Source organism: Xiphophorus couchianus, chromosome 1, assembly GCF_001444195.1.
Source record: "Xiphophorus couchianus chromosome 1, X_couchianus-1.0, whole genome shotgun sequence".
Classification (NCBI taxonomy): Eukaryota; Metazoa; Chordata; class Actinopteri; order Cyprinodontiformes; family Poeciliidae; genus Xiphophorus; species Xiphophorus couchianus.
Window position 1 is genome coordinate 9792717 of NC_040228.1, and position 17559 is coordinate 9810275.

The window sequence follows — 17559 nt, forward strand, 5'->3', positions numbered from 1 at the left end:
GTAAACATGCAGGAAGACACCAAAAAAAAAAACAAAAGCAGAAACGGAGCCACTATTTATGTCACCATCTGAGGTATCATAATTATTTTTGGCAAAAGCTTTTCCGAAATAATGTTGTTTTTTAAAATCCTATAAATGCCTTGGAAAGAAACAAAATAATACCTGAAGAAGTTGTTGGGAGTGTTTTTATCCTCGAGTACTGAAGGCTGTAAAAAGTTATCAAAGTATTTTTATGCACTTGTTTTGTTCAGAGACCTGCTGACTGGCTGATATCTGCCCGATCATAAAAGCTCAAAGTTGCTCTGTTTCCTCTATATTTAATGCTAGTTAATAATTAAAAAGCATGCTAAAAGATTTACGCAGGCTGCAGCCGGTACCTGTGCATCCAAAAATAAGACGCGTGTCAAATGCTGTTGGTTCATTTTATTTACCAACAAATCAAATTTTTATGGCATCAAACTGTGAACACTAACAAAAAATAGAGTATATATAAAGTACTGATCCTGGTCTGGCTCCATATTAAAACAGGTAATGTCTGTGAAATTTCTTTGCAATTTATTTGTACACCAATATATTAGTATTAGCATAAAGTATTCAAAAACATTCTCTTACAGAGACGTTGAAAATCTTGTAATCTTCTGGTGCAGACAGAAAACTGCAAAATATCATTTGTACTGCTAACCTGATGACCCACCTGCTTCAACATGGATAACAGAAGAGCTGAGAGAAACTAGATTCCCTAAATTTGGAAAGAAACAAAAGAAAAAAAAATCATCTTGTATTTTGGAAATACAAACATTTTAGCTGAAATAAGCCCGTTTTAGCCAACCTGTGATAACGTGTTGTTATACCCTAGAGTCTTTCTGCTCTCAACTCCAGACGCCAAGAGAGGACCTAAGGAGATGTGATGTGCAGGATAACCTTTGACCTCTGCTCCTACAGCTCAGCGGGGAGGGCGGTTGTCTGCAGTGTCAGCTGTGGGTGTGGGAGCAAAGGAAATAAAGCGGTCTGACAGATCGCGTGCGTGGATGTAAGAGTCTACCCACGTGGACTTCTGTTGCACCGACTGCACCTGCTGGGTGTTTCAGTCCGACTCCCATCCAAGCATCTGTCAGTCTGAATCCTCTGTATCGATACAGAACACACACATACACACACACACACACGACGATCCTGCTGTCAAATTCACTTACATCTAAAATACATATTGGGCACATAAACTGATCACCTTAAAACATGACACTGTATCCTAACGCATCGATTTTGTGCTTTATGAACTTGAAAAGTTTTTAATCACAAAATCCACTTCATCACAGTCAGGAACGTCTAAGTCTATAGATTTAATATCTACAGTTAAAAAAAGCTAAAATACAGTAAAATACACAAACATGTCAGGTAAGACGATCAAAATAATCCAGAACATCTAAAGCTGTTCACGATTCAACGATAAGTAAGAGGAAGGCTGAGCAAAAAAAAAAAAAAAAAAAGGCAGAGGAAGGCCATCCAAGATATACATCACCTCTGATCAAAAAGAACAGAGGTCTGTCTCGTATTTGTAAAAAGTAAAATGTCTTAATGATTCCTAAGACTTATGGGAAAATATATTATTTAAAGTAATAAATGTGGATGATTTTAGTAAGCGCATTACATCTGGAAGAAAGGCAGCAGGATACCAGAAAACAACCATTAAAGTTGATCAAACTTGGTCTGAGTCTGTTGAGTCCATGAAGTGAACCGTGTTTTACTGGTACAGTCGTATGTCCCTATAGAGATAAATAAATTTAAAAAAAAACAGTGATCATGCTTGGAATAAAATATTCCTTTATTACACATCATTAACAAACACATTTGGACATTTCTTATGAGAGTAAATTTTTGTCATGATCAATGTAAGATAAAGAGACAATAAAACTGACTTAAATGTAAAAAAAATAATATTCTATCACACAAGTTGAACATTTAATCCTTAATTTTTATTTTTTTGTGATGGTGTAACTAAATAAGAGGCTTTTAAAAACATTTACATTATGCAGACATCAAAAAAAGCAAATGGAAAACCTTTTTATTATTTAGCATCCTTAGAAACTTGGGTTCATAGTGCTGTACATAAATTATCGCCAAAGAAAGAGGATAAAAAAAAATACATCATGAGCAAAGAAAATAAAAGACAGAAAACGCTCCGCTTTGAACAGAAGAAAGTCTTGAAGAAGGAAAAAGAAACAAAATATTATGGTGAAATTTAAATATTGCAAAGCAAGTAAATAGTTGTACTTTTAAACAAATTCAACAAATTTATTCCCTGAGAAGTTTTTTTTTAATTCTTTTCTCCTCCTCCTCCTCTTCCTCACTGACCTGCCAGATCCAGTCTGTCATCCCGCCCCTCCCCTCCCCTCATCTCCTGTACTCATCCCCACAGTCTCCTATGAGCGCCATCAGGTCGGTGGAGCGCCGCGTGACGCTCTCTATGGCTGCGTGATCCTCTGCCGTCAGCTGCAGCTCGGGGCTGCAGCTGCGCAGGCTGTCGCCGATGTGCTGCCCCGCCCCGGCGACGCCAAACCGACACCCGACGATGACTCCGCCTACGGCCGGGCGGTCCAGCACGTAGCGTGTGGCCACGCTGGCCACTGAGCAGCCGTGCCTCTTTGCCACTGTCTCCAAGGCGACGAGGAGGTCCTGGAAGAGAGTCCATCCACCCCAGGAGTCAATCATGTTCTTGTACTTGGAGAGGGAGGCGGTGTCGAGCTCCGCCCGCGAGCTGGGCTCCGCCTTCCCCGAGTAACGCTCAGAGAGCAGGCCGCCGGCTGAAGAGGGAGGAGGAGGAAACGGAGACAACTGAGCATGTTGAGTATGAGGAGGTGGAGGCAGGTCGACATAAGAAGCAGCGACGGAGGACTGACTCCATTTTGGAAAAACACCATTTTACCATCGGCTGTTTTAAATAATTTACATCCTGTAAGTTGTGCCTCACCCAGCGTTCCATATGTGAGGAGCTTTATGTTGTTGGCCACGCAGAGCTGCTCCATCCTGGCTGCAGGTCGCTGGTCGATCAGAGAGTACTGCACCTACAGGCAACAGCAGCAGAGACGTGAACAAAGGAGAGGAAGGAGAAAAAGAAAATGTGCAGGCCAGTGTGGTACCTGGTTGCTGGAGATGCAGATGCCTTTCTGAGTGATCTCCTCCAGTCTCTGTGTGTCAAAGTTAGTGAGGGCAAGCTCCCCTAGTAAATAAAGAGGAAGCACAATTTGAAAAGGAAACTTATATAAAGAGAAACAAAAAAGCTGAAATTTTACCAATAAAAAAATAATTTTTTTATTCTCCAAATTCTGCTTTTCATCCAGCTCGGTTAGAAACTACATTAGTGCCATCATTATTAATTTATCTGTGTGATGAGCGCATAGGGAGAATGAGAGCTCTCATACGTATGACTCCCTCCTTCTGCAGGTCAGACAGGTGTCCAAGAGCATCCAGGTATCGCTTGTCTTTGTAGTCCCACCAGTGAAACTGAACACAGTCCAGGGCGTCCACCTGCATGCGGCTCATGGAGCGCTGCAGCGCCTTCTCCACCACCTGCAAACAGAGCAGCACGAATGAATATTTAGCTGTAACAATGAACCAATCGATGCCCAGATCTAGACCCAAACAGGAATATGAGGCAGATGTAACTGCAGTGATTCTGGAGTGTAGTGCGAATGCACTCCACATTTTGAAAACAAATATTTTCAAAGTGTGGAAACCATAAATAATGTGTCATTTACCTCACAATTACCCACTACTTTATGTTGGTCTACTATTTAATCCCAATTAAATTACATAAAGTATGGTATTGTAATGTGACAAAATATGGAAAAAGTTCAAAGATCATGACTACAGCATCTATATGTGGTACAGACCCATATGGGTCAGTCTGTACCCCATATAGATGCTGTGCTTTGGACGGTACATTTTCGAAATTGTAAAATAGGCAGATAAAGATTTTCGAAAGATTTACACTGCCCCCTGGTGGATAACACTTGCATCACAGTGAAAAACGAGACAGACGGCTCACCCTGCGGTCCATCGGTCCTGGTCGGGGGACAAATTTCGTTAGACCCTGCAGAGCTGGAGCTGCACTTCCTGAGGATTTCAGCTGGAGATCAGAAGAAGAAACTTGAAATTACAATCGATGTTTGCACGTCAATTAGTTTTAATCCATTATAACCTTTTAGCTAATCTGATCCTGACAAACTCTTGACATATTTAAAATCATCCCAAAAGGGGAATATAAATGTTGGCAAATTTCTTATGAATAGCTGTAGGCTGTTCAATTACGTTCACCATGACCATGCTTCAGGTTAAAGGTCACTAATGGACACTTTATGTTTACGTTGAGCGACTGCTTCTTTGATAGTGAGCAGTTACAAAATTATTAGGGGATCAAATACTTTCTGGCTCATGTTCAAAAGACAAAGTTTGAAAATCTAGCACAGATCTCCCACAGAAATTCCCACCATGAATCCATATTTTAATAATGCTAATTGAAGACTGTAACAGAAAAACATTTCTGGGAACACACATATCGAAGGGCAACAGCTTCATTCTGCAGGATCAGGATTTAACTTTATGCTAAAATTTGGACCAAAGCAAAAGTAGGAGCCTGTTACACGTCCATTTAGTAACTCTGTGATTAATTAAAATGTTTAAAACCTGCATAAACATCTCAGTTAGGTGCACGTTTTACGTATTTGATGAGATTACTCTATACTTATTTATTTATCCATTAAAGGAAGAAAGCTGGTGAAATTATACTGAAGTGGGCTCATAAATTATTTGAAACGTCTGTATCCACCTGGTTATTAAACAGTCCATATATCTCTTCAGCCGGCCCATAAATGTCTGCCATGTCGAATGTGGTCAGTCCAGCGTCCACATAGGCCTGCATGGCCTCAACTGGAGGAGGGAGGGCAGAAACAGACAGTTACCATCACAGCCACGTGTCCTTCAGAGATAAGCACAGAGCATGTCGCTACTGAAATGTGATCAAATTCATCAACACCTGAGCATGGCTTTAGTGTTACCGTGAGTCTCAAAAACACAATTACTGCTAAAATCGGATTTCAAAATGAGATTTACCAAACTTTACTAAAGATTTTTGGAGCTCTTTCAAGTCAAAGTGTGTCCTAAATCCATTCTAGCAATTAAAAACTAACTAAATAATTCATTTTTACTTGAAAGGTGGCCCAGAAGTCTTCAGCATATACACACACACACACACACACACACACACATATATATATATGAAAGCTTTATTATGCTTCTGAGATGCAGAAATATCTTTGGATAATTCATTGATTTTACTGCCAATGTTTAAGAATTACACAAAATTTTATTTTTTGCCTTTCTAGAATGCAATAACACTCAACACTATATTAAAATTTTCTTTAAAATAGCTTATAGTGTATACATTTGCTTTAATGTAGATTGTTGGCGATAAATCAAATGGCACTAAATGTCCTTCTGGCATCTCAGAACTAGTCGAAAACGACTCGCCCTTAACGGCACCCATACTCTCTTTTACCTTAAGACCTGATGTATGTGCGCAGCTAATTTTCATACCGCATTCCTCAACTTCTCAAAATATAATAATAAAAATAAATAAATAAATAAACCAATGCAAGCTGAACATTATTAAATGCTGCGTTTACCTGCTTTGGTTTTGTCCACGGTTCCGTGAGCTCCGGACACCTGCCACATCCCGTTCAGGACTCGGCAGATCTCCAGACCACCGGCCAGCCTCACTTTGGGAACCGAGGAGGACATGCTGTTGTCGGGACAGGTTTTTAACTTCTCACCGCGGTGAGAATAAAAACAACACAATTAAACCGAATTCCCATTGCAGCGACGTTAAAGGACTTTAACTTATAGTATATGTTACTTACATGATATGCTCTTGAAGTCCAGCTACACCCATTAAATCTCACTGCTCATGTACGAGAAGCTCAATGTTCATTTATATATTACAAAAGACTTTGAGTAAGCGTTACAAAACATGCGGCTCTGTTAACCACTAGGTGGCGCCCTTTTGCTGGAAATATGGCTGCTATCCCCTGCTGGACAAAGTTAAACATATCTAAAGCCCTTCATTACATTAATAAAACAAACATTTTAAAGCATTAAATAACGAGTCAAAGAGCGATAACTTGAGTAAGAAATTATCTTTACTTCACATTTACACAAAATTTACTTCGAATGTCACTCTGCTTTGGTTGCTTTCTTCTTCTTCCTTTTTCTTTTCCTCCTCCTTTTCTTGTTGGATGAATCATTGATTTCTCCCACTACAGATGTCAGCATCCCCTCTGCATCCGAGCAGTTAGAGTTTTCCTCTGTAGCATCAGGTATTTTTGCATCAGAAGAGGGAGCAGGAGGAACACTCTCAGCCTCACTGTGACAGGAAGAACATCAAGTCAGGTTGTACGATTATCTTAAAGAGACGCCAGCTTCCTGCCTTTTGATACCAAGAAATTAATGCAGCAGCTTATTATGACTTTTGTAACGTATGATAAACGCATGTAGCTTATTTTGTTTCATAAACACAAATAAATATATAGAGAAGCAAATTTGTGATCATTTTCCACCATTCATTTGTGGCTATTACCAGATTAGTGAGAGGAAAGTTATGAAGAAAAACAATTTTTTCCTCAAAGACTATTAAAAAAAAAAGTTCTTAAAAGTTTAATGCGCAATATTCACCTTACTGGAACTGCAGGTTTCTCCTTTATGCCCCTAGCATTACTAACTTTTTCCAGCAGGGCCACAAAAAAGCCATGTGTGAGAGTCTTGGTGGTACTGGCCCGTAAACACTGCGAGAGCGGCTCCAGTCCTCGTTCAGGCCACTGAGCCAGCAGCGGCACCAACCTGGAGAGAAAACACAAAAGCTGTTTTGTAAGGTTTAGCCCCAAATCCTTTATAGATTTATTTGGTTACACAAAATGCCAGATTCCATGTAGGATGGTATCAATGTACCAGATCCAGGAATAACTGTATTCATTTCTGTGCAAGTCTCCTATACAATTTAAACAGTAGTCTATGGCTCATTGTTGCAATCACCCTCTCTAGAGTAAATTACCGTAAAAAAGAAAAAATAATCAAATTAATTCCGCAATAAACATGCCAAACATTATTCGGAATCGGATTTGGGTGTATCTTCAGACTCTAAAAAAGCCATATGCTGAAAAAAACCAACATAATACAGTTTGAGTTAGCCAAAATGGTATTAAAAATATATACATTTTGCATTCAAGATACAAAAGAAATATGCCAATATGTTCTACTCAGAACTCCTCGAGTCATGCTTTAGCTTCACCTGGTTCAAACTGTAAAGAAAATCTTTTATTAAAACCATTTCACGTCCAACTTTTAATCAGTTAATCCAATTCTCTCTTTTAAACCCACTTAAAATGACTGTTGTGATCTACTTACTTATTCCTTGAGAACTTTTAACAAAGAAGACGCATAAATTAAAGGAAAAATGTCAATACAAAGTAAGCAATGTTGTGGGGGGAAAAAAGCCCATTAAAAGGTGTTGATGGAGACGGCCGCTCGAGAAGAGGGTAAAAATACCTGAAGTTGGGGTTCTGCTGCAGACAGGCGGCGACGACTTCCTCGTTCTCCTGGCTGTGGATGGAGCAGGTGGAGTAGACCAGGCGCTTCAGGCTGGGGAACCTGAGGCTGTGATTCAGGCAGTGCAGCTGGAAGGAGGCCAGCGCCGCCAGGCGAGCCTTTTCCTCCTCCTGGTCGGTAGGAGAGCCGTCCCGCAGACACACCATACCTGGACACCACAGAAAAACGTTTTGATTTGCATCGGTCAAGTTAGGATCTCGCCACATAATCGCTTCTACACAGAGACATCTGCGTACCTGAACCGCTGCAGGATGGATCCAGCAGGATGTACTCTACATCTTTATACTGTGGATCATCAGGGTCCACCGTTAGGAAGTCCCGATTGGCCAGCTGGTGACAGCTGACCCCCGCTCTGAGCAGCAGAGTGGACATGGTGCTCAACCGCTTCCCGTCCAGGTCAAATGCAAACAGCCTTCCTCTGTTCTTCATGATGGCTGCCAGGTGGCTGGTTTTGTTGCCAGGGGCAGCACAGGCGTCGATGACGTGACTGCCCGGCGGGGGGTGGAGCAGATAAGCTGGGAGGCAGCTGGCTTTGTCCTGCAGGATGACGTGACCTGCTTTGTACAGGAAGTGGTCATGGAAGTCTGTGTTAGGGGGGAACGCCAGGACCTCTGGGAGGTGCAGGTCCAACACAAACTCCTTATTCTTCAGGGTTAAGTTATCCAGCCTCACAGCCTGACCCAGGTAGGAGAAGCCCTCCCTCTTCAGGTAGTCCACAGTATCCCCCACGGTGGTCTTCAGTGTGTTCACACGCACATACCTGGGCAGCTGTTCCGCGGGGGTCCCAGCAGGGAGGAGGTCTTCGTTCCTGCTGACCTTCCTCCTCACCTTCATTCGGGCCAGCTCCGCCTGCAGGCGGGGCCGGTGCTTCATCATATTGGCCTTCCAGGTGCCGCCGCACTTCAGGCCCTGGCCAATCAGCAGGTCGTACAGCAGCACCTTAGCCAGGGGCATTTTCATCTTGGTGAGCTTCAGCAGCTTGGTTGACTCGATGATCTCCTGCAGGACGGAGGAAAACTTCTGCGCCTCACAAACCAGCGCGAAGAGCTGCTTGATGTTCGGAAACTTGCTGTCGTAAACCAGAGTCTTCAGGGCGCCCTGCTTCCGCTCGGCTTTCTCTAGGATCTCTGCGGCGGTCACGTACAGAGCCATGATGGTGAAAGGTCCTGTTACCAACACGCTGCACCACTTTGAGAACCTATTAACAAGCTGTTGCTTATTATTATTATTATTATATATAATTTTTTTGTAGAAACCTGTCGCCTGGTTGTTCCTCCCTCTTTGCTTCTATGCCGCTGACATTAGGAGAAAACTGGTTTATTTTTCTCACGGGCTCGCAGCGAGCTCCTCCATGTTTTCACCACGCGAGGGGAAGGATCTTGACTCCGGAAGTAAAATGCGACGTCACGCCACGCACAGCCAATCACAGGTGGCAGCTGAAAAAAAAAAAGTATTGTAAATGGAAGTTGATTTAAAGCTGTAGTGTTAACTTTTGTAAAAAAATAAATAAATAAAAACAGTCACCGTGTCGTGACAGTATAAGACAGATAATCTGTGAAAAAATCTCCTTGAGCTACTACTGCTGTCTGAAGAAATGTACTGAGATAAAAAAATTATCGGAGCCAATAGGAGTGCATGCATGATTGACAGCTGTAAGACCCTCCTCCTGGTTCTGATTGGTTGTTTTTAATTAGCATTGGGAGAAGGCAGAGGAACTTGATTTTTTTCATATTTCTCATTCCATATTGTTACTGCGGCGACATTGTAAACTAATATGTACAAAAATATCTATTTTTGTAGCTTTTGTAGCTACATGTTGTAGCTTTAAAGGTAAATTATTATACATTTATAGCATTGATGGTTAATAGTTGACCAAAACTCCAAATTGGAATATTACAGTGGGAGGTATTACAAATATATATTTCTACTACAGAAATGTTACATTATTCCCGTGTTATGGACAGCCACTGTAGAATTGGAATATTACACAGTAAAAGGTATTGTCAAACAGAAATTTTTGTTTAACATTGCTTTATTTCCTACAAATACATTGTCACACATTTCCATATAGAGACGAGGTCACTTTGCTGCTTGTTTACACAAAATGATTAAATGTCATTAAATTTGCAAACATCGCAGTCAGCTTGCATGACCACTGAACTTAATATAAAAACTATAAACAATAAAATTCTAATATCACCAGACTGCTTTACAAAGGCTTGTACACATTTATTACAAAACATTATCTGGATTTTGCATACAGGGTACATCGACATTTCATAAATGAAGGCAGGGAAATGTAAGACCTTGAAAAGCCAAACATGTAAACATGAAAATATGAAACAGTAATGCATATCAGATATTTTTTCAAAGTTCTTCCGGGCCTAATATGTTTATTTTATTACACCCATCCATGTCTCTCTATTTAATATTGCAACACAGTAACTGCTGTTTATTTGAGCAGTAACATGTTTCCTTTGTGTTTTCTAAAGAAAAACAGAAACAATTTAATCTAAACTGAATCTGGTTCTTACAGTGGTTTCTAGTCTGCATATTCTCAGGTTGGAAATCTAAAATCATATTTCTGTCAGATAGAAATGGTGCTACTGAAAATGTGCACCAAAACTACATACAGATCTGAACAATGAATACTTGCAATAAAAAAATAAACTATTACTATTTCATTGATAATAACTTTACAGTAACTGAACACATCTACAGAATTCAAGCACATTTGATGTCTGCTTACTGCAATGTGGCAACTTTGGTGGTTTTTGGTGTTAAAACATCTGACAAAGCATCACTTCATCTTTGCCGGTATGGGAACTCCACTGACCCGACTGGCCGTCCTGACCTTCATAGAGTTCTTGTACAGCAGCAGCCTCTCAGTGGTGTGGGATGGGAGGCGGTTCCTCCTGGCCCTAACAATGCAGGTTGCCATTGGATACAGCCGGTCGAAGCCCCCGGAGGAGGCGGGAGCAGCCAGCAGCTTCTTAGCAATATCCTGCAGCTGGGGGAACTGAGAGGCCGACTTCCAGTACGCAAGACTGGAGCCGCTTTCACACATGGGTTCAGACAAATACACGTCGAGCTCGGAAATCTTCATAGTCTTTGCTGGAGGCTGCAGGTAGCTGAAGATGGCCTTGCGCTTGAGGTTGTTTTCACTGACTCCATCGCAGTTCTTATTAGAGCTGCCAGCAGATGCCTCTGTTTTAACGTCAGCATGGCTTCCTTTTGCTCCGTCTTGCTTCTTCACTGGCTGATTACCGGTCTTCTCCTTGGTTTCCGTCACAGGAACAGGTGCTGATGCAGTCTTGTTTTCTAATAATGAGGCTAAGATTCTGCGAGCCTCTGACTTTGAAGGAGGAGTTAGGAACCCTGTTTGGGTTTTAGCAGCGTCATCAGAAAATGGCTGAAACAATGAAGGAGATGAAGCTGGTGTGAGTTTGCTGTGTGAAAGTTACTACTGGATTTCACAAAAGTGCCTTTTAATACATCATTCATTCTTACTATAAAGAACTTCATTCATCCCAGGTCACCAAAAAGCAAATTATATAACCTCTGCTGGGTTGCCTGGACATAACGAGTACCTGTAGTTTCATTCTGGGGTCGAGCACAGTAGCGAGTATAATCTCCTTCTGGTAAATCACAGACTGGAAATATGCATGAAGGCTCATCCGCAGGGCCTTGCAGAAGTGATTGTAGTTGGTCACTCTGTTTTCCAGCTTCTTATCCAGGCCAATGAGGGAGGGGATGATGAAAGACATGGTCACTCCGTTTCCTTGAAGAACCTGAGTTTAACAAGGATGAGAAGAATGTCAATGTTCTGCATTTGGATTTTACGTGCTAGGCCAACACAAAGTTTACAGGCATGCGGCTAAAAATCCAGAGCAACCAATTATGTTCAGCAGTTGCCTGATTGATAATATTAATAAACAAAAACATTAATGGCAAGGTCAAAACATGTCAAGCACAATTACTGGGTAATTAACTCTTTATTATATTGTTGCTAAAAGAATTGTGTTCAATTCACCAGACATCACCTGTTTGACACAATGGATGAGTGAAATTCTGTCTCTCTTCAATTAATGTTTCAGTAATGTATTAATTTATTTAACATTTTTGGAAAGGAAGCCAACATAACTTAAAGAAAGATCATTCTCCTCTGGACAAATGCTGGCAGAATTTGCAATAAAAAGATTGGGCAATAATTACCAGATGTTTCTACCTGAGACTCAAAATGTTAGGAAAGGTTTCATGACATTGCTATTGTACAAAGTTTTGCTGTAAAACTTTGTAAAAAAAAAAAAAAGTAAACAATGTTTTCTTTTCCATCTCTTCACAAATACCTACTTGCACATTGTTACTAAGTAGAAAACAAAAACAAAAAAGATTACCTGCAAAGCCTCTTCAAAAGGCTCTAGGAGTCCCAGAATATCAACCACTTGCTCCCTCTTCACCATGATCAGAGGGGGGGCGGTGGAGGTGTCGGTGGCCTCTATGCGGGCCTGGGCCAGGATTGTCATGACGATGCTCCACGTCGTCTCATGCACCATACGCCGCAACGATAACATCATAGAGTTCCAGCGACAGTTGGTGGAGGAAGGACATAGCGACACGTTGCCCTCCTTCAATAAAAGCTGGGAGAAAAAATGCAAAGTAGTAGATTTGCTTTTGTAAAACAGTTTGAGATAAACATGAAAGACTTGCCAAAAATTCAAGATGGGGCAAATAACCTGACATAAAGTTTTGAGTGCTTCGTGGATTGACAGAAACTCTTCACAAAAAAAAAACAACAATCAGACTCTTCTAAACTCTGGACAGCTCTTTCCAGGCACTTTAAATGAACATGCAGGTCCTGACCGCTGATCATTACTTTCAGCGAGGGCTGCTATTGATTATTTTAGTAATCAATTATTCTATTGATTAATCAAATCAAAGAAATGGGCACATTCTGCAGATTTTTTATTTAACCACTTAAGCCTTTATTACACATTAAAAGATTCAAATATACATATAATTTTTCTTTTTAAATATGAAAATAAACATTTTATTGCCTCAAATGACATAGCATTTAACATAGCATTCCATTATTTTGCGCTGGATCGTTTGTAGCAAAGGATGCATGTGCCGCTAAAAACATGTGAAAAGCTCGCCCCTTCCTGCTTGAATTACATCAATACAGTGCATGGCTGATCTGTTGATTATTTTTGGATTTACCAATTAATAAGTAGATTTTTTTAAGGTGCTTCATATGAGATTTTTATTTACAGAATTCGAACCAGGTGAAGCTACAACTGTACCACCTGAGGAGTTTTGGGTAGAACATATTTATAGATGGGATTTTGTTTTATTCTAAATGCAAAATATATTTTTTGTGCAGTTTTGGTGTAATTACTACTCTGAGGTTGATGTTCTTTCAGTAAGTGGTCTTTTTTGAGTCTGTATTCTCAATTATTTGAGTACTAAATCAAAATGAACTGTTTCCGCCCTGCTTCAAGTGTAATTGTCCAAATATGAATGCATCAGTTAAGCTTGCAGTTGCATTAAATGCAGAAGAAAAATATCTACAAAATGTAATCCATGTAGCTCTCCTACCTCGCTCCAACAGGCACTGCTCCTGAAGAAAGCAACCACATTGTGAATCTGTGACAGCAGATTCTCCACCACTCTGGAATTTTTCAGGGCGTCCCGGATCACGGCCTGCAAAGATCTGACAACGCACGTGTTCCTGGTCCCGATCTGCAGCTTTGAAAACGGGGCCTCTGACTCAGACATCTTCTCTGACAGAAAGGCCAGGATGTCATCTCCATCTGGCTCTCGCCGGTTCGAGGAGCACACAATCTTGTAGTCACAAAACAAATTATTTCCAGCTAGGATTTCTTTGGCCTGGTTGGCAAGGACGTAGCCGATGTGACGAGGGAAGATGCCGTAGCTCAGCAGAACGCCCTCGAGCTCGCTGGCCACCGCCATGCTGAGGTTTGTGTGGTTGAGGTGGCGGAAGGCGACGACTGGACGGCGAATTTGCCAAGACTCGCTAAAGTAGTGGAGTTGGACAACAAGGATAGGATCCTCCGCTTGTTTCGACTGGTCCCCTGCCCACAGGTCACAGGTCACATGAATGGTACTTTCACTGTTCTTGGTTTTGGCGAGGGAGAGCTTGAGGTCACGGATGAGCTGCGGCTTGATGGTTCTTTCCACATCCTCGTAGAGCTGAAGGCCGATGATGCGCTGGGAGAGTTTGTTGTATTCAGGGCAGATGGTGCCCATTAACGACCTGAAGCCTGCGCCTTCAACAAAACTATGGACACAAGACAGAAAATTTTTCTTTTCCTCAAAGAAATGCATAGATCTGATTTAATCCAACGTTGTGTCTTCTGCAGATGAACTTACCTGAGTGGCAGCATGTCTTCAGCAATCATCCTAAGTGCCGCCTTGACAAACTTCTTCTGGTCCACCTGCGTGGCTGAAGGAGCGACAACAGAGCTGGGACTAGAGCTGGAACTGCGGGACAGAGAAGGACAGGGGGAGGACACGTCTCTTCTTGGAGCTGAAGTGGGTTGAGTTTTAACAGCTGCCTTTGGTTTCACTTTGTCAGACTCCTTCTGCTCCTTCGCAACATCTGAGTTCTCTGTTCCCGTTTTGATCTGTACACAAGCGACAATAGTAAATCAAGCTGTATATTTTTAACACACAAAACCTTGAAATAGAACTTATACTTCTACATGACTCTTGACATAAAGACATGTTTTAAATAAAGCTTACCACAAGCTCAGGCGTCACTGGATCAGCATCTATTACAACGTCACATTTGAAGTCCACCTAGGGCACAACACACATCACAAATGAAGAACTAAGAAGCTTTTTCACAATCACAAACAATATTTTTATTATGAGCTGAAATGAACACGAATAGCTCAGTGAAGCATTTACTGATTTTAAAGTGTTTTACCTCTCCGTCCGTAAAATGCTGAATGTCAATGGAAATTGTTTCAGATACTCCTTTGTAAAAGCCCATGTCGGCTTTTCGTCTGATGGTGCCGTTCCAATGATTCTTGATGGCGTTTTCAGATCTGTTCGTAAATATAAATTAGCTTCTGAGTCTGCATTCGTAAAAAGTACTACTGACAACTAAATCACAACATAAATTTTAAGCTGTTAACCAGTGTCAACTAAGTGACTCACCTTCCAGGGAGCAGCTTGGAGATCTCAGCCCACCGGTTACCCAGAATGCAGTGGGCTTTGTAGATGATGAGGTCTTCTTCTGCAGACCAGATACCCTTAGTAATTAGTGGGTCGAGGTGGTTAACCCAGCGTTCCCGACACTGTTTCCCTTGCCTGCCGTTTAAATGCTTGGCAATCGTCGTCCAGTTTTTAGTTCCGTACTTATCCACCAGCTCCAATATCTTAATGACGTGAGCAAAAAACAAAAAGCAGGAGCAAAGTTAAATCAGGGTAGGATTTTTTTTTTAAATATAGAATTGTAGATAGAATTAGATTCTCCACGCACAGACTGCAAGTCAAACACTTTATACCAAATCTATCCTGTTCCAAATTATAGTGATCTGCATTTTTACTGTCCTGTTTCACGATTCTGTTTGAATTTTCCACAAGAAATAAATAATGAACCCCAACAGAAAGATAACTGTTGTGTTTTTACATTCAACTTCAATATGAATCTGTCTGAAATAACTGATAAAGGATTGATAAACTAAACTAAAATGTGTGCTTAGAAGACTTTTAAACATGGGTTAAGAACATGAACTTTATTTAAGTTTCTAGAAGAGAAATCCAATCCATCTCTTTGGTGTGAAAGCTCAAGAACCTCATTAATATTTCCAGTTAGTAACAAATTCCATGTTCACTTTCCCACCTTTTCATCTTCCTCTTTAGACCAAGGTCCCTTCACTAATTCAGGATCCAGATGTTTATTCCAGCGAAGAATACACTGCAGTTCTGTTCGACCCTGTCAGGAAATATCAGGAAATATTATGGAGTTTGTGACATGACAAAACCTGGCTGACATTAAGATATTTGTTTTACTCTCTGATTTTGCTTCTAGGTGCACATACTGGTAAAAAACTAGCAATGGTTTTCCAGTCCTTTTTTCCAAAGTTCGTGACAAGGATTTTGAGGTTTTCATCCTGCATATCAGAGAGAACACATTTAATACACATCATCTCATAGAGTCGAGAATAAAAGTGACGTTTACACCAACAAGACATTTTTACTTACTTCTTCTTGGGTCCATTTTATCTTACACTCAACGTCATTCTTCTTTTCCACTCTATCCAGACTAGTAACAAAAGACGACTTACTGTCACCCTCTTCTTCCATTCTGCAAATATTTAGAATCAATAAAATAAACAAGATGTCTCAGCTAAAATGTCTTAGAATGAACAATATGCTGTGGGTGATATGAGGAACATATCATGCTTGATAATGTAATGCTTTATGAGCTACTTTGTTGCCAAAGCAATTTGGCAACTTATTTCAGCTAGTTTTCGAGCAGCTATTAATTAGCTAAGTAACAAAGATTATATTCGGTAAAACGACTTCGAGATAGAAAAGACAACAAATGCAAATATGCGCCAAAGACTACACTGCATGATTTATCATATAAAACCTCTGGTGAATAATAATTACAAACGAAAAACACTTACGTCCCAACTCTGCTGTATTATTCGGCTGGAAAGACTCACTAACACGTTGGTAAGAACGTTCAGTAGTTAGCTAAGAAACTTGAGCACCCCCAGCGGCGCGAGTCCGTTACTGCAATTAGCCTCAGCGCTACTAGTTTTATGAGCGAGAATTGAGCGTTTAGGATAATTTAGTTTAGACTTTTAAATGTAATTTGCATACACGATTGTAGAGCGCAAGCAGCGATCTTTCCACGTCTATAAAGACTACAACGGTGTTCAACATGCACAGCTTTCTACTGTGACACAAAAGAGCTCCGCCGTTTTCATTGGACGTGCCGTGGTGGGAGAAAACCACAACACTCACGCTGCTGGACAAAACGAGGCGACAATTACTCCAGTTTCCAATGAACAGACGAAAAAGTCATATCAATGTATGTGAAAACGCGGCTACCTAAATATTTAGCTCTAAAATAGCGAATATCAACATAAACTACAGTTTTCAGACTTACCCGCGGGACGTGTCCCCTGTCTCTCTGTGTGTGTGTGTGTGTGGAGCTCGCTGCTACTTGAGCTGCAGTTCAGAGGCAGCTCGAAATGTTGTGTATGCAGAGACGGAGCAAACCCTTAGAGAAAATACGGAACAGCCCAACTATGCATGGCAAGTGGGAACTGTGCCAGATAACCGAGAGACAGACGAATCGAGACGCAACCTTAAAAGAGTGAAGATTTGCCCGCGAGTGAAAAACGAAGGTCTGTTCAAGAGCACAGCTGCTGCACAGCTAACACAGGCGCCGGCCGGAAACAACCCACGTGACCAGCAGCTCGAAGCCATGCTAGCGGCTAGCTCATGTTGGTGTTCTGAATGTTAGGGATTTCACTGTGAAATAACGTAAAAGAACAAAATTAATAAGGGATAATTTTATTTAAACGTGTTCTGAATGTAACATTTAGTCTTTTGTAGTTGTAGAGCAACATTTGAACTGAATTATCTTTATTTATTTACTACAGGCTTTAATGCCTATTAAAAGCTACACATCGAACAGCTAAGCTAGCTCACTACTGCTACTGAATTTAGCAGTAAACCTTTTCAGTTAAAAGTGTGGGGACAGAAATAAGTACATAACAAAAAAAACCCAACATTATCCAATACATTATAATTAATAATGAATTCCTATACTTTAATTAGTGTTTGTATCTCGTTATAACAAAATGTAATGCTCTTTAGTTATAGGCATATTAACAGTCCAACATGTCCTCACCT

General features: G+C 40.8%; 3 protein-coding genes across 4 annotated transcripts; all 3 read right to left on the reverse strand.

Moving 5' to 3' along the window:
* Positions 1-2041: 2041 nt before the first annotated feature.
* Positions 2042-6068, reverse strand: LOC114145062 (uncharacterized oxidoreductase At1g06690, chloroplastic-like). The gene is made up of 8 exons (XM_028018412.1): positions 5916-6068; positions 5682-5820; positions 4826-4926; positions 4046-4126; positions 3420-3567; positions 3138-3217; positions 2969-3062; positions 2042-2801 (listed from the first exon to the last, which is right to left on the reverse strand). Exons 2-8 carry the CDS (start codon positions 5794-5796, stop codon positions 2392-2394), a joined length of 1029 nt encoding a protein of 342 aa, XP_027874213.1. The 5' UTR covers positions 5797-5820; positions 5916-6068; the 3' UTR covers positions 2042-2391.
* Positions 6069-6176: 108 nt separating this feature from the next.
* On the reverse strand, positions 6177-9049 carry nsun5 (NOP2/Sun RNA methyltransferase 5). The gene is made up of 4 exons (XM_028018400.1): positions 7893-9049; positions 7597-7804; positions 6727-6891; positions 6177-6418 (listed from the first exon to the last, which is right to left on the reverse strand). Exons 1-4 carry the CDS (start codon positions 8806-8808, stop codon positions 6229-6231), a joined length of 1479 nt encoding a protein of 492 aa, XP_027874201.1. The 5' UTR covers positions 8809-9049; the 3' UTR covers positions 6177-6228.
* A 621-nt stretch (positions 9050-9670) lies between these two features.
* Positions 9671-17116, reverse strand: mybl2a (v-myb avian myeloblastosis viral oncogene homolog-like 2a). Of its 2 annotated transcripts, none has more exons than XM_028018378.1 (12): positions 16808-17116; positions 15892-15994; positions 15729-15800; positions 15530-15622; positions 14842-15062; positions 14609-14729; positions 14422-14478; positions 14050-14303; positions 13255-13957; positions 12054-12296; positions 11247-11447; positions 9671-11068 (listed from the first exon to the last, which is right to left on the reverse strand). In XM_028018378.1, exons 2-12 carry the CDS (start codon positions 15991-15993, stop codon positions 10457-10459), a joined length of 2679 nt encoding a protein of 892 aa, XP_027874179.1. In that variant the 5' UTR covers position 15994; positions 16808-17116; the 3' UTR covers positions 9671-10456. The 2 variants fall into 2 exon arrangements, with proteins under 2 accessions (XP_027874179.1, XP_027874189.1); XM_028018388.1 differs by lacking the exon at positions 16808-17116 and adding an exon at positions 16320-16783.
* Between the last annotated feature and the right edge of the window lie 443 nt (positions 17117-17559).

What these genes read in the sequence shown, in the direction of transcription:
- LOC114145062 (XM_028018412.1), bottom strand. Translation starts at nt 5,796, where the DNA reads ATGTCCTCCTCGGTTCCCAAAGTGAGGCTGGCCGGTGGTCTGGAGATC. An exon ending in GCAGAAGGAGGGAGTCATAC is followed by an intron (nt 3,218 to 3,419) that starts GTATGAGAGCTC and finishes TTTATTTACTAG; the next exon opens with GGGAGCTTGCCCTCACTAAC. An exon ending in TCTGCATCTCCAGCAACCAG is followed by an intron (nt 3,063 to 3,137) that starts GTACCACACTGG and finishes TGTTGCCTGTAG; the next exon opens with GTGCAGTACTCTCTGATCGA.
- nsun5 (XM_028018400.1), bottom strand. Translation starts at nt 8,808, where the DNA reads ATGGCTCTGTACGTGACCGCCGCAGAGATCCTAGAGAAAGCCGAGCGG. An exon ending in TCCATCCTGCAGCGGTTCAG is followed by an intron (nt 7,805 to 7,892) that starts GTACGCAGATGT and finishes TGTGGTGTCCAG; the next exon opens with GTATGGTGTGTCTGCGGGAC. An exon ending in AAACCTGCAGTTCCAGTAAG is followed by an intron (nt 6,419 to 6,726) that starts GTGAATATTGCG and finishes TTCCTGTCACAG; the next exon opens with TGAGGCTGAGAGTGTTCCTC.
- mybl2a (XM_028018378.1), bottom strand. Translation starts at nt 15,993, where the DNA reads ATGGAAGAAGAGGGTGACAGTAAGTCGTCTTTTGTTACTAGTCTGGAT. An exon ending in CCATTGCTAGTTTTTTACCA is followed by an intron (nt 15,623 to 15,728) that starts GTATGTGCACCT and finishes ATTTCCTGACAG; the next exon opens with GGTCGAACAGAACTGCAGTG. An exon ending in AGCATTTTACGGACGGAGAG is followed by an intron (nt 14,479 to 14,608) that starts GTAAAACACTTT and finishes GTTGTGCCCTAG; the next exon opens with GTGGACTTCAAATGTGACGT.